Raw genomic sequence first — 16,599 nt, forward strand, 5'->3', positions numbered from 1 at the left:
CCGGGTTTGGAATTTTGAACAGGACTTTTGGAATGAGGGGAGGGAAAACCAAGAAAACATCCCCGTCCACAAAAAAGAGTTATCCATCTTCTGCATCAGAGGACCTTAAACTCTGGCACAAAATAAAGGAAGTTGTCTGTTCAGAGGGGAGGCAAATAGGTCTACTTGAGGAATACCCCACTGGTGGACTATGTCCAGAAACACATCCCTGTGAAGCATCCATTCATGGGCTTGACATAGTGTCTGCCACAATGCTTCGACCTGAGAGAATGTAAACCGCCTGAACAGTCACTTGATATCAGACAGCAAGATCCCATAATAGGACTGCCAACCGGCAAAGAAGATAAGATCTTCTTCCTCCCTGTTTGCTTACATACCACATCACTGTGGTATTCTCTGTAAACACCTTGAAAGGTCCTGGGAATAAAACAGGATGAAGAGCTCTCATCTCTGACATTGATGTGCTCCTTCTGTAGAAGAGGAGACCACACCTCCTGCACCTTTAGGGAGCCAAAAGTTGCTCTCCAACCGTAGTCTGAAGCATCTTTTAACAGCTCCTGAAAAGAAAGAGGGGGATGAAAAGGGAACCCTGGCTTTAGAGACATCTGCTGGATACACCAGTGATGTTCCTTCTTGAGACAAGTTAGAAGAGGAACTATAAATTCTAGGGGATACGCACACTGAAGCCACAATGACTTAAATCACTGAAACTTCCTCATGTGAAGTCTGGCCAGAGAGAGCATAAGGGATGGTGGATGCCATAAAACCCAGATCTCTCAAACTCCCTGGTTGTAATCAGAGCCAGAGGAAGAAGAGTTTGAAAGACAGAAGTGATGGTCAAAGCCTTGGGAGAAGGCAGGGGTGCCAGCAATGCCACTGTCTGAATTCTGCAACCCAGAAAAAACATGGTCCTGAGAAGGAGTCAGAAAAGACTTTTTGAAGTTGATTTTAAACCCCAGGCTCTGAAGAAGGGAAATGGCAAAATGGAGATTCTGCAACAGGGTTTCTGGAGAGGATGCCTGAAACAGGAGTTCATCCAAGTAAGGGAATACTTGGATCCCCTGAATCCTGCAAAAAGCAATCATAGAAGCAAGGCATTTGGGGAATACCCTTGGGGCAGTTGAAAAGGCAAAGGAAAGAACTAAAAATGCCAGGAAGCAACAGAGAAACACAAGTTCCTGAAAAGGGGGTGGATTGGAATATGGAGGTAAGCAGCCTTGAGACCAAGAGACACCATATAAGTCTGAAGAAGCAAAAGAGGGAAAGTCCTGAAAGGACAACATTCAAAAAGAGGGCACCTTCAGCAAAGTGTAGAGATGAGAGAAGTCTAAAACTGGTCTCCAAGTACCCTCTTTTCTGGGTACTAGAAACATCCTAGAGTAAAACTCCCTCCACCTTTGGGACATAGGCACCTCCTGAATAGTACCCAGAGTCAAAAGGTCTAAAATCATTTCTGGGGAAAAAGGGGAGTAGCTTCCAAGGGGGCTGAGGAATGCCCATAAAAGGGGGAAGGGACTTCCACACCATTAAATATCCCTGGCAAATAATGGGTAGAACCCAGGAATCCTAGGTAATTAATCTGTAGCCAAACAGGAAGAGACAGCAAAGTGGCTGGGAAGAATAGGACAGTCAGATAGCACCTGGTTTATCTAGAAAGGAAAACTTCTGAGGCACCGAAGTCTGAGTAACTTTAGCAGGAGGAGCCCGTTTGCCACTTCTTTTGCCCTCAGGAGGAGGGAGAGATTGCCTGTGAACAAAGGCTGGCTTATTGGCGTAGTTTCTCTGAAATTTAGGCACCGGAGAGATAAAAACAATTTTAAGTTCCTGTAAAGCCTTTCCCTTATCCTGAAGGGGCTTAAACATAGCTGCAGCAGCTGTACCAAAAAAGAAGTTATGTACTTACCATAACGTTCCATGTGAGTTGTTCATCTTGCCTTCATTCCTACAGATGGGTTGGCTCTGACTCTATCAAATGCTAAAGCTCGAGGTCTTCATCCAGATCATGGCCTACTCCCTATCCCATGATGCATTGGTGCTTCCCTCTGATCTTGTTTGCTGCCTATTAACTGACTAGATAAGTTCTCCCAAAAACATTAGTATCCAAGGATACACTAGATAAGGGCTAAAGGCAACCCAACTTATTTCAACTTGATAAGGGCTAAAGGCAACCCAACTTATTTCAACTTCTCAGTCCAGAAGACACTGGTAGGGGGTAGGAGGGTGGGATGCAAGAATAAAGGCGAGATGAACAACTCACATGGAATGTTATGGTATGTACATAACTTCTTTATGTGAAGTTGTTCCATCTCGCCTTCATTCTCACTGATGGGGTAGCGTCCCAAGCACCATCTTTCTCGAGTGGCTCACAGGAATATATTCATCAGGACAGTGGAACCAAAGGAGGCCCTGTCCCTGGAGGCCTTGTCCCATTTGTAATGACTGATCAAGGTATGAGGTCTAGACCATGTGGCTGCTGCACAAATGGAATCTATTGGTAGTTTATCCAGAAAGGCTAAAGATGGGGAAACAGCTCTAGTTGAACGGGTCTTTATTTTTTTATGTAATGGTGAATGGACAGAATCATACATAAAAGAGATACAATCTGATAACCATTTTGACAAGGTGGTTTTTACCACTGGAGCACCTTTCTTTGAGTTTGAAAAGGAAACAAAGAGCTGTTATGATATTCTAAAGTCCTTAGTCCTGTGTAAATAGAATCAAAGCTGCCTGTGGACGTCCAACTTGTGCAGCGTATGTTCTATCTTATTAGAATAATTAGGGAAAAAAACAGGTAATTCTATAGTCTGGTTGAGATTTGTCTATGAACATACCTTAGGTAAAAAAGATTATTTGTCCTAAGATAAACTCTGTCATTATGAAATATTAAATATGGAGGTTTAATGGACAAGGTGTGTAATTCTGAAACCCTCCGAGCTGATGTAATGGCTACTAGAAAAATGGTTTTCCATGATAGATATTTCTGGTCACAAGATGAGGCTGGTTCGAATGGGGATAAAATGATAAGAGAAAGGACAAAATTTAGATTCTGTGGTGTGACTGAGGACTGAGTAGGAGGTCTCAAATGAGAGGTGCCCTTAAGAAAGGCTTTGGAGAATCTATGGGACATATTAGACCCTTGATCACCAAGGTGAAACTTAGAGATTGCTGCTAACTGAACCCTAATGGTTGCAGCAGCTGCTCCTTCATTGAAAAGTTTGGTCAAAAACTCTAAAATGGATGAAACTGAGTCTAGATATGGGTCAATATTGTTTTGAGATGCCTATATAGAAAATCTTTTCCATTTACTAATGTACAGCTTCCTGGTAGATGATTTATGGGAGGATATTATAATGTGCTGAGCTGCATCTGAGAGGTTTTGAAACCTGGCTATTTTGGGAACTGCAGCAGCCAAGCTGTCAATTTGAGAGTGTGAAGTGTTGGATGAAGAACCTCTGATGAATGAGTCAGATCATCTGGAACTGGATCCAGGATCCAAGGTTCTTCCAATAGATGAGGATGCAGAAAGGGGAAACAAATCTGACGAGGCCAATAAGGGGCTATTAGAATAATGGTCCTTCCCAGAGCCTTTGCTTTCTGTAAAACTTTGGGTATCAGTAGAAAAGGTGGAAATGCATAAAGGAGACCCAGGGGCCAACTGTGTACAAGCACGTCCCTTGGGGAGTCTCCCATAGGGGAGATCAGGGCAAAATAGTTGCTGCATTTTGTGTTTGTTGGGGTTGAAAAGAGGTCACAGAAAGGCTGGCCCCATCTGTGGAATATCCTTTCTGCCACTTGTTTCAGGGACCACTCGTGAGGCAATAGAATTGCTCTGCTCAACTTGTCTGCTATCACACTGGACTTCCCCGGGATGTCTGTTGCTATCAGAAAGAGCTGGGTGGATGTAGCCCATTGCCATAATCTCAGGGCCTCTCGACATAGGGGGCAAGATCTGGTTCCTCCTTGTTTGTTTATGTACCAGACCACTGACATGTTGTCCGTCTGAATTGCAATAGTTCCTAGAGGAAGGGAGTCTTGAAAGGACTGCAACACTAGAAGTACCGCTCTCATCTCTAGGACATTGATGTGCAGATGAGCCTCTTGTTGTTTCCACGTGCCTTGGGCCGTTCTTCCCTGATTATGCCCCCCCTACCCTATCAGGGAGGCATCCGTGGTCACAGCGGCAATGGGCGCAGGTAGAACAAAGGGGCGACCTATTGTTACTTGATGAGATGTCAGCCACCAGCAAAGGTCGTTCTTGCATGAGTTCATTATCCGGATTTGATGAGACATTGTAAGTTCCTGAAAGGACTACTGTGTGAACAGAAGCCATTGTAGTATACGCATGTGGATTCGACCTAAAGGAATTGCAATGAGTGCTACCACCATTGTCCCCAATAATTTGAGCACTATTGAAGCTGGGGCTTTTTCATTTGCTAGGAGAACTAGGACCTGTTTTCATAAAACACAAACCCTTTTCTTGTGGAAGTTTTAGTCATGGAAATGTTAATCTGCTCCTATAAAGATGGTACATTTGGATGGTGATAAGGCAGATTTTTCTGAGTTTATGGTAATCCCCAACTGACTGCAGAGATTTAAGGTTGTGTCCCTTGCTAGATGGAGTTGATGCCTGGTGATGGCAGTGAGGAGCCAGTCATCTAGGTATGGAAACACCTGGAATCCTAAACGTCTCAGGTGAGCCATGACTACTGCCATGCATTTGGTGAATGCTCTGGGAGCTGTAGTGAGACCAAAGGGCAGAGCTGAAAACTGGTAGCGACTGGCTCCCAGCCAAAAGCGCAGATGATCTCTGGATGGCCTGGTCATTTTGATGTGAGTACACATCCTGGATATCTATCGAGCACATCCAATTATCTTTCCCGAGAAAGGGAAGTATAGACTGTAGCGTGACCATCCAAAACTGTCTTTTTGATAGATTTATTTAGTCTGCTGAGGTCCAAAATGGGTCTTCAGTCCCCTGTTTTCTTTGGAACCAAGAAGAACTTTGAGTAAGTTCTGGATCCTCTCTGGTTTGCCGGGACTGGTTGGATAACTCTTTTTCTAACAACCTTTAAATCTCTATGGTTGCTTGTTCCCTGTGACTGGGTGAAACATCTGGGATTTTTCTTATAAGGGGTGGCAAAGGGAATGGGGTATCCTCTGGATATTTTGCTTTGTACCCAGTGATCTTTTGTTATGTTTTGCCAGGCGTCTGGATACAGAGATAAGCATCCCCTGACTGCCTCCAGAGATGGATAGGTGGGCCTCCTTTCAGGAGCGCTGATAGGGCTTACCAAAAAACTGATCTCTATCGCCCTGATTTTGCCATGTGGGCGGCATCTTCCATTATTACCCCCTCCTCTGCCTCTAGAGGGGGGGTTCACCACGAGTGACCTGTAAAGCTCCTCGAGTTTTACGGAACCACATCTTCCCTCCCTTATGACCTATGAGGTAAGGTCTGGTAGGGGTGGAAAAATGGACTCCAGCAGCAGACAGTCTTTCCATCCTGCTCACTCCTGGTAAGAGTTTCCTTCACTTTGGGTCCAAACAGGGAGGGGTCATCGAAAGGGGTGTTCACAAAGGATGACTTAAAGGGCACCGCAAAGGAATATAAGCGCATCCAGGAATGTCTCCTAAGAGGAATTCCTGTACCTGCTGCCCTGCTTGTTCCATCAGCTGCGTACGAAATCAGATGCATGGAAGAGTTTACAAGGGAATTTAGGGTAGCAAGCTTGGAATTTACTTCATCTGAAACTCCTGCAGCTACTGCACCCTGTAAAGTATCTCCCAGCTCTTTAAGGAGATCTCTGCACAGTCTAATAAAATTCGTGAGACAGTTCTGGGATCGAAGAGCAAAGGCAGCTGAACTAAACATGCGTTTACCATATCTGTCCATAATCCTAGAATCCCTGTTAGGAGGATTAATAGAAGTAGAGGTCTCTGACAACTCCTTTATGGTGGCTGCCACCACCACCATAGCATCAGTGGGTCCTCCTTTGGTTAGGAAAGCCTTGTCCTGGGATGAAGTCATAAATTTGTTAGGCCTCCAAGGGACAGGTTCCATGGTGTCCGGGGACTCCCACACCTTTCAAGAGATGAGTTTCATCAGCTCATCAAAAGGAGGACACACCCAAGAGGTGGAGGGTTGAAACCCGAAAGCCTTCAGGAGAACTGACTGATCAGTAGGGTTAATGGGCTTCCAGCCACCCCTCTGTTTGAATATTTCCAAGATATCTCCGAGCAAGATATCATCAGAGGGGGATCGTGTGGACCCTTCTGACTCATCCAAGTCAGTATATGACATGACTGATTCCTGTGGGGAGTCCAGATGCTTCCTCTTGCAAAGTCTCTTCCTGGGAACTTCCTCAGTTGGAGCTTCTGGTGAGGTCTCAGAAGAGCAGGGCTCACCCAATGGGGTGACCTGAGGCTCTGGATCTCTACGCTTTTGAGGGACCAGTGAAGCAGAGGTAGACACAGCTGCTTTGGGGAGAAAGTTGCTGGTTCTGATGATGGGGGAGCCCAAGGGGACAACAGCCTCATCATGGCAACAAAAGCCCCCTGGCTCCAATGAGAGGAAACCCCTGGATCTGAAGAAGCAGGTGATCTCTCTGGCACCGAAGCAGAGGGATCCGAGCCAGAGGTAGGAGCCGAGCTCAGCTGTGCCGAAACCCAGACAGGTAAAGTCAGAACCGAGAGGTCAGATCAACTATCCTCCCCAGACCTGACCGGTGAGTGTCGGTGCCTAAACTCCACGGTCGGCACCGAGGACGTCAGGGTAGTCGGAACAGACAGGCCTGGAGCAGGTGTTGGCTCCGGCAAATCCACAGTCATCAGCTCCGAACACTCCGGCTCTGAAACCTAGAGTCAGGTCAGAGGAGGAACATAAGTAACGGACTGGGTCTCAGTCGGGCCTGAAGCCCCAAGGGTCAGCCCCGACTAAATCTTAGCTAGTGCCGGTGTCTGCAGCAGCATCTGCACCATCCAATTCACATATTTATCCAAACACCTTGAGGACCGAGAAAAGGATATGGAAGAGGCCACTGACTGTAAAACAGGAGACTTAAGGGTAGGAAATACTGGCTCCAGAACTGGGGACCGGCTCCTACCAACAAGCACAACTGTCTGCTCCAAAACTTGTGGTGCTGAGGTAGAAGGCCGATTTTTTTGGAGTCATTGAGCTTGTTTTCAGCTTCAATCTAGAAGATGACTTGGAAGATTTAGAATGCTTGTCCTGGGTCTTGCCCTTATCTAATGAGTCCTGAAAAGAAGACTTGACCAGTCCTCTCGCTATCAGTTTACTTTTACTCTCATGCAGCATGCTAGTACTAAATGAGTGGCATATGGAACAATGTTCTTGGAGATGAACCTCCCACAAACAATATACACAATCCAAGTATTCATCAGTGATGGACATCATCTGTCTACACTTGGGGCATTTTCTGAAACCAGACAGACATATTAACAATCCTACAACAAACAATCACACTATAAACACTTCTTAAAGCCTTCTAATTTAAACAGGCTGTATTTTAAAGAAGAAATGGCCCTAAATAAAAAACGGGCTCACAAAAAAAACTATATCTAAGCTTTCTTATACTACTAAAAAGTAACACTACACACTAGGTATATTTGTATATAAAAAGGCTATAACTATCAACTTGAATAAAATGGAAAAGGGAGTTAAACTAGGCCTAATAAAAAATGGCCACAAAGAAGAAAGAGAAAGGTATGCTATTCACTAAACTAACTACTATATAAAGGATGAAATATTTAGAAAAAAAGTATTAAACTTGAGAAAAATACTTATATTTACTGGCCAGAGCTGGTGAAATGCCAGATCTGTTGCAGCGGCAAATGAGATCTTAGGGAAGTACCAGTGCATCATGGGATAGGGAATTGGCCACGAGCTGGTTGAAGACCTCAAGCTTTAGCGTTTGGCCGAGTTGGAGCAGGACACTTGTACAAAAATTCACCATTCTCTGGCATCCTATAGAACCTATCAGGCTTCTTGGGAGCAGGGGTTAGAATTTAGAGCCTTAGAGGCATTGGAAAATGCATCCAATGAAGCAGCCAAAACAGGAACAGCAGCAGAAGGTTTAGGAGATTCTGTCTGCAGAAACTCATGGTACCTTTTATGCATCTCAGAGACCTGAGTAGAATCCCATTTAAAGAACTCCATCATCCTGGAGATCATGTCCCCAAAGGAAATCTCAGGTATCAGGACTGATAGACTTCCTCTGACCCATAATCCAAAGAAGGAATCTGGGAAGAGTAAGCAAGGGATTCCTCATCCAAATCCAGCTCCTCCTCAGAGGAATCCTTTTCCCCTGGGTCTTTTAAGAGGAGTAGAGGATCGGGGGGGGGGGGGGGGGGCGCTGGAACAGAAACTCCCTGAGGAGGTTTCAATGCTATCAAAGCGCTAAACAAACCCTGAGTGAAGGCCTGCCATTCACTCTGTGGATCTTTAGGAGTAGGAGAAATATGTTTAGTCTTTTGTTTTTTCTTTAGTGGGATGTCTGCCTTATAAAATTTGGAAGGCTCTGTCCCAGGCAGCATTCAATAATGGTAGTAAGGATGACTTCTCTGACTAAAATCTGAGGAACACCCCTAGGCCCCTCAACTGATCAGCCGTGGCTCCCCTGGACGTCCAAAACAGACATCTGCAAAGTCTTCTCTGACATGCTTAGTAGGATCCCTGCCATCCTCCAAAATAATCGCCGCAGAATAATCCAACAACAAAGCCAGGCAAACCTCCAGGCATTCACTCAACCTCGGGAGAGATGTCCGGCAGAGGCTGAACAGTGGAAGATTCTGACCTGGGCTTCTTGGCCACTTCCTTCACTGACAACTGTCCTTCAGAGCAGGAGGTTCCCTTCATCAAATCTTTCGCAAGAAGTTTAAGACGCTGATTCTCAAGATACAGTGCCAAAGAGAGTCTACTACATAAGGATTTATGTACAAAAGCCTGACAGATGGAACAAGATGTATGGTCATGCGAGGCACCAAGTCAAAATAGACACGGTCTGTGGTGGTCTTTATGGGGAATCCGTCTCCCACACTGGCATTTACCCTTCTTGGATGATATGAAACCCCACAAGCAACAAAATAAAAGACAATTAAAAGAGAACCCTAACAGGGCACTTATCTGCAACAGCTCACTGAAACCAGCAACGGAACATAGGCATTCAGATTGATGATCAAGAAATGGCATTTGGACTGGCGGCAAAGACGTTCTGAAGATGGTATGCCCGAACGTCACCTTTAAGCCCTACACTATGTGAGGAGCATATATGTGATGTACTGCATACTTTAAAGCAAACTACAGGCTTTGGTATACTGGCTGGACGTTGGGCTGCCCTTGGCAGGGGATCCCTAATGTTATAAATACTGCAACAGTGAAATGGAAGGACATTCATAGGAACCCGCACAGACAGGGTATCTTGGTTTTGAGAGAGGCACCAGACAGAAAACCTTTTCTACTTGGGTAAATATTATTTCCTGGTAGTGGGTTTTCTGGCCTCCTGCAGGACCCAAATCACATCCTCAGAAAAGAGGTGCCTAAAAGGGATCAAAACCATATCACCCACAGCGTCAGCTGAAGAGTGAACAATTGAGGATGGATCAGAGACCGCATGTCTTGTGTGAAAAGGTTACCTGGTGAGGTAACTTGGGGTGATTTTCCCTAGGCAAGTGAGAAAATAGGGGAAAACAATGCTGTCTGGGCCTAAGAGAGTCAATAGCAAGATTTTGGGGGAGTCTTGTCCGATCCTGTGCAAGACTCTCAGAAGCAGAATTAGAAGGAAGGTGTACATAAACATCTCCTTCCAAGGAAAAGACAGGATGTCCACTTTCCAAGCCAGAGGACTTAGGACTCTGGAACAGAATAGAGTAAGTTATCTGTTCAGAGTGGAGACAAAAACATCTAACTCGGGAATACGCTACACATCTCTGTGAAGGATCCAATCATGAACTTGTGAGCAAGACCTGCTAAAAGAGCCTGCCAGTAGATTGTGCTCTGAGGGAATGTAAACTCTCTGAACAGTCACTTGATACTGGGTAGTTAGATTCCAGATCTGAACAGCTAGTCTGCAAAGAAGATGAGACCTTGTTACCCCCTTGCTTGTTCACTTACCACATCACTGTGATGGCGTCTGTGAAAATTTTAGGGGCCTGGGATGAAATAGGGAATGAAAAGCCTGAAGGGCTAGAAGCAAGTCCCTCATCTCCATTACACTGATGTGGTCTGATCTTTGATGAAGAGGAAAGAAACCCTAAACCTTGAGAAAGCTGAAGGAGGCACGACATCTCCTGTTTGAGGCATCTATAAAGAGCTCTTGAGTCAGGGTTGGTGCTTGGAAAGGAAGCCCCAGGTTGTGAGAGAGCTGATGAATCCACCACTGAAGCTCGAGCATGAGGCAAGGGAGGAAAGGGACTGGGAAGTCCAGGGGATGGTAATGAAGCCACACTGAGTTGGGATACCACTTTAGTTTTCTGATATCGAGCCTGCCCAGAGGAAGCATGGGAATGGTGGAAGCCATGAACCCGAGGACCCTCAGAAAGTCCATAGCTGTGACTGACCTCAGAGAAGAAGGCACTGTACAAAGGCAAGATGAAACAAGACCTTGGAAGCAGGCAGGGATGCCAGCATGGGGATCGTTTGGATCCTACAACCAAGGAAAATGTAATCCTGAGAAGGGGTCAGAGCTGCTTTTTGAAAGTTTATGGTGAACCCCAAACTCTGCAACAGGGAAATAGTGAACTGGTGATCCTAAGGCAGAGCCTTGGGGGGGATGCTTGAATGAGCAGATTGTCCATATAAGGGAAGATCCTGGAAAAAGCAATGACAGGAGTGAGGCATTTGGTGTATGCCTTTCGGGCAGTACAGAGGCCAAACGGCGAAGAAGAGAACTGAAAACGCACGGAAGGAACAGAGAAATGTAAAAAATTTCCTGAAAAGGGGATGGATGGGGATACGAAGGTAAGCATTCTTGAGATGCAGAGAGACCAGAAAGGTCTGAGAAAGAAGGGGAAATAAGGTTTGAAGAGACATCTGAAAGGCAGGAAACCTGAAAAAGGTGTTGAGCTGAGAGAGGTCCAGAATTGGTCTCCAAATGCCCTCCTTCTTGGGAACCAAAAACATTCTGGAATAAAAATGACTCCCCACCTAGACAAGGGGCACAGCTTGAATTGAGCCCTAGAGCGCCATAGACTGAAGCACCTATGGGGAAAAGGGAAGTTGTTCTCAAAGAGGTTGAGGGATGCTCAATAAGGAGGAAGGGATTTCCAAACCATAAAATACCCCTGGCGGATAATGGACAGAACTAAAGAGGCTGTTGTGATGCTTAACCAATTTGGGAGGGACAGGGAAAGATAGAGGGATAAGGGAACCTAGCTGATGGGAAGGGGAAGCAATTTGTCAAATGGAATCTGTTTTTTCCTGAAAAAGGAGTTTTTTTTGGAAGTAGACGTGGCAGGAGGGACACATCTAGAACACTTTTTATCCTTAGATGGAGGGTGTTTGCCTATGAACAAAGGCAGATTTGAAGGAGTAATTCCTCAAAACTTTAGAAGGAGAAACAAAAATAAATGTTTCATCTCCTGCAAGGCTTTACTCTTATCCTGGACAGACTTAAGTTCAGCAGCACTACCAAAACGATTTTTATTATCCAGAGGTGCAACCAGTAGTTTTGGCCTTAATGTCATCAGGCAAAGCCTGAAGAAGCCAACAGTAATGCCTCATGACAGAACCAAATGAATCAACCCTGGAGGAAGCATCTGCTACATTTAAGTGAGTGGTGGGCAACTTGAGACTTGGAAACCAACAAAGAAAGGGCAGAAGCCTTCCCCTCAGAATCAGAGAGGTTGGAAATTACCCAAAAAATGAGAGAGAAGGGTCAAAACATACACAGTCAGGTACTTAATGGCAGTTGTATAAACCTTGCCCAGCTTCTCCATGGCCTTATGAATCTTTTCTAAAGAAAGCAGCTTGGTAGAAGGCAACAGCTTGGAAGGCTTATCAGAAGCGACACACTACAGAAGGATCACCAGAAGGGCATTTATGTAGAAATTTACAGTCATCAGGCACCTTGTAAAACCTGTCAAGCTTCTTGGGAGCTGGGGGCTGAGAAGCTGCTGAAAAAATATCCAGGATGGCAGCCAGAACTGGGGAAACAGCAGAAGGCTTGGGCAAACTTCATCTGAAGGAGACCATAAAACTTTTTCTGGACATCAGAAATTTGAGAACACTCCAACTTAAAAGAATTTTAAAGAATTCCATCATACGGGTAACAGTGTCCCCAAAGAAGAGTTCTTCTAAAGGACAATCTGGACTAATAGATTCCTCTTCTTCAGACCCACAGTCCAAGGGGGAAGGGATTTGAGAAGAGTAAGCTAAGGACTCTTCCCCAGAATCTTGATCCTCATCAGAAAAATTCACTTCCCTTGGTCTTTTAAGAGGAGTTTAAGACCAGGGAAGGGCAGGTACAGACACCCCTTGAGGAGGCTTTAAAGCCATTAAAGCATTAAACAACCCCTTAGTAAATTCCTGCCATTCTTGTTGGGCATCCTGAACTGCAGAGGAAATGCACTTGATTTTTGTTTCTTTTTCTGCAGCATGTCTGCACAAAACACAGTAGGAGGGCAGACCCTTGTTGACATTCAGTAGGTGTAGTAGGGATCTCCTTCCTCGCTAAGATCTGTGGAATCCCCCTCAGTCCCTTGGATATAATCAGCCAAGGTTCCTCCTCAATGTCTGGAGCAGAAGTCTGTAAAGCCTCCAAAGACATGCAAGAGGTCTGATCCATGCTGGTCTCCAATGGGGTCTCAGCAGAGGAATCCAAAGCAACTACTGGACAATCCTCTGAACTTTCACTAGCCTTGACAGAGACATCCAGGGGAGGCTGGACAGCAGCCATAGCAGACCAGAGTTTTTTGTCCTTTTTCTTGGTTGATGGCTGACCTTCAAGGTGAGAAGACTCTGCCCATGGCACCCTAAGCTAAGAGCTTAAGGTGCTGGTTTTCAAGGTAGATACATAAGGAAGAGAGATGACTATGTAGGGTTTTGGGAACAAAAGCCTGGCAAAGAGAACACTGCATATGGTAGTGGGAAAGATGAGGATAACCCCCAATGGGGCACTTATCTGAAAAAGGCTCAGTAACCAGCACAGAAGAAAGGTGTTCAGACCGACATTCATTGGTGTCATTTGGGCTGGTGGCAAAGAAGTTCTGAGTGTGTGCATCCATACATCACCTTTACACCCTACACCTTGTGTGGGGGGAGCATACAAGTGGCATACGGCACTTATAGATACTAAAGGCTTTGGTATACTGGCCGGACTTTGGGCTATCCTTGGTAGGAGATCCCTTCTGTTAGCAATACTGCAACAGTGATATGGAAAAATATCTTTATATATATTCTGCCTATCTTTCTAGAGGCAGCAGGCTGACTATCTGGAAAAATTGCAAGCAGTGGCATGCATCCTCCAAAGCTGGCAGAACTCAGGGAGTGTGTGAAGATTCTGGAAATTCCTTGTGTAACAGCTCATAGCATTTTCTGAAAGACTGAGATAATACTGGCACATTCTGGAAACAGTTTGATAAAGAGAAACTCCCCACAAGGGGGGATCAGAAACTGAGCTCTCCTCTAAATCTGAATCAGAAAACTGAGGAGAAAACCCTGTATCTTTCCCTTCATCTTCCTGTCCAGATTCAGAATCTTGAATCTTTTTGGAAGAGCGAGATCCCTCTTATCAGAAACCACCTTATAAGAAGGTTCAATAGTCTGAATTAAACCCTGAGCCAGACCCTATAAACTATTCCTGTCTAAGGAAATTTGAGGAAGAATAGATATGTTTAGTTATTTTTTGACAGGATAATGGGGCCAACAATGTTATTACTGGTGGCAGGAGCAGTTTTCCCAGGAAAGGGCACAGCATTCTGATTAAACAGGAACTCTTCTCTGTTCCCTCTCCAAGAGCCAACAAGACTGGTTCTCCATTACCCACTGAGAAAGCTCCAACAGCTGCAGAGGAAGAAATTGACCCATGGTCCATGGTGGCTATAGGTGCTACATCAGATGGATCTGGGATAAAAGATGAGTGGTCTGAGCAGCAAGCTATGGCTACAGCAGAGTCACCCACCTATCAATCCACAACCCCTTTTTCCCCATTTTTGCACATGGGGGTCAGGTTGTCACTTCAACAGTGAATCATCAAGAACCAAGGTTTACACCGACAGGTGTCTGAGGCAAATTGCTAGCCTGCTGTGGTGGCAAATCCTGTTTGCTTAACTTCTTTTTGTGTCTGGAAGGACTGACCATGGGACTGGTAGTTTGCTCCATGATCAAGCTGAAAATAGTCTCCAGTGGAAAACAAGCAGCAAAAGCTGGTAAAAATTTAAAGTCTTTAAAAGTCACTTTTTCACACAAAGCACAGGAAAAAAAACACTAAAATACATTTTCAGTACCATAAAAGTTAAACAGTCTCCACTGAGACCAAGTAAAAACGCTAAAAAACGCCAAAAACTAAAGAAAAAATGTAATGGCAGGAGGAACGCTGGTAGATAAATCAGGAAACCACAAGTCAAACTTGTGGTTTCCTGATTTATGGTTTCCTGATTTATCTACCAGCGTTCCTCCTGCCATTACATTTTTTCTTTAGTCTCCACTAAGAAATGATTTAAAATTTTAAACAACTTTTAAACTAACAGGAAAAAGTGTGCTCCTGTTTAAAAGTACAGTTAATTCTCTTGACAGTCCAGTAAACATACAACCCTAGCTTAAAATAAATTTCCTAAACAGGAAAGCACAATAAAAACTTTTAAGTGTAGAAGGTTTTCCCACAAAGAGGACGCATCTGCCCAGCAAAGGAAAAGCACAAGCCTAACATCAGTTCTTGAAAGCCCACAGAAGAGCACTGTCTACAGTTGCAAGAAAGCGCACAATGGCTTGTTGCTCAAACCTTTTTAATCAGATCAGCTCAAGATGACTTAACAGTTTAGGTGCATGGAAGGTGCACTGAAGCTTTGGAAGCTGTCTGGCTGTTATATCACTGGCAGGATACAACCCATATAACTAAGGCTACTGCAGCAGTGATCAATATGATGAAGCTACACTGACACCAACAATTGAAGCAGTATGAGCTACAGCACAGAAATAACTGATAGAAGGGTTTGAGATATGTCCAAAGTTAATGCTTTGAAAAAATGTAATAAAATCACAAGGCCAGTCTCAGAAGCTTTAAAGGTGACTTGACTTTACATTTAGTTAAAGAACACCTGAATATACTTACTTTTTATTTGATGTACGTACAATGCAGCAACGTTCTGTCTGGTCTACTATTACACTGTAGACTTCTTTAGGGTAAGGGAGATTGCGAATTCTCCACTGGAACTCCATTTTTGTATCCTTCCTCATGAAAACAGGCTAAAAATAAACACATGCAGAGAAAAGAAAGCAGCTATTACTATATTAAATATTCCGTCTCTACAAATATCATAATGCAACTGTTAAAAAATCTAAATGCATTTTAAGGTTAACTAGCAATCCACCCAGACAATGCATTATCCCTTAGACATGAAAATCTTTACAACCTGCCACTTAGTGCAGTATTAAGTAGTCTATAGGATAAAAAAGAAAGGAGGACCTGTAACAGCTCCTGATTGCTGGTCTGCTAGAATAATTAAACAGATAAAACAGGGGAAATGCTCAAGGTTTTCATATCAGAATTTGTTAGTTCAAATTAATCAAAGCTCGATAACTTATTCTTCATTTTTTGACTGTCCCATTTTACTATAAGACTCCTTCAGTGATCTGTACAGTCCCACAGAGAGTCTCTGCATGGAGTAGCTGAATGGTGCTGGTGCACAGTACTGGTTTATTCTAGTTTGTAGGCAGAAAGAATTATATATAATGTATAAGTTAACAGGCTACTTTTTGGGTGACAGCATAGAAAATGCTTGTTTCTGTAGATAAAAAGGCCACATTATTTTCTAGGAAGGAAGATGAACTGGTTTCAGTTAGAACAAATTATTCTCTCCATGTCTGTGTCACCTCTGTGTATGGTAGTGTGAGTGGCTACAAACCCCTGCAAAAATACCTTGTGGTTTAGATTATTTTTTCTTGAATGGTGTCATTTATTTACTGTTCAATGAATGAGATTTCAGTAAGCAGTGCATTCAGTGGTGTGAAATCAACGTTTGGGCATTTAAATTGTTTTTTCATGAATTACTTGTGAAAAAAAAAGAGTAAGCTTTTACAAAGGTTAGGCATGTCTTCAAATAAACATACCCTATATAAAAACTTAACATCTTACGAGGTCTTTATTTAAATTATATTGCAGATCATATATACCTTTCCTGTTTTAAACTGTGATAGTGCCTTCCAAGTACATTATGCCCAGCAAGCAGTCACTGACAGTGCAAAATCTAGATGGTGTGCTTAGCAATAAATAAATGACACACACACACACACACACACACACACACACACACACACACACACACACACACACACACACACACACACAAAAAAAGCAGATGGTTAACAACTGACAGAAAATTGAAATAATTATTTGGAAGCTGAAACTCACTGCAAAATCAAAGAAA

At 43.9% G+C, this 16,599-nt stretch overlaps 1 protein-coding gene across 1 annotated transcript in view; it reads right to left on the reverse strand.

The window, feature by feature from the left end:
* The window catches only part of DPCD (deleted in primary ciliary dyskinesia homolog (mouse)), a 325,261-nt gene extending 309,842 nt beyond the window's left edge, over positions 1–15,419 (reverse strand). Inside the window, exon 1 of the mRNA XM_044056344.1 lies at positions 15,285–15,419. Coding sequence (XP_043912279.1) covers positions 15,285–15,409 — 125 coding nt within the window. The 5' untranslated portion in view covers positions 15,410–15,419. The remainder of the gene's footprint in view (positions 1–15,284) is intronic.
* Between the last annotated feature and the right edge of the window lie 1,180 nt (positions 15,420–16,599).

This window comes from Protopterus annectens, chromosome 14.part0 (genome assembly GCF_019279795.1).
Source record: "Protopterus annectens isolate FY-2018-M chromosome 14.part0, PAN1.0, whole genome shotgun sequence".
NCBI classification, from domain to species: Eukaryota; Metazoa; Chordata; order Ceratodontiformes; family Protopteridae; genus Protopterus; species Protopterus annectens.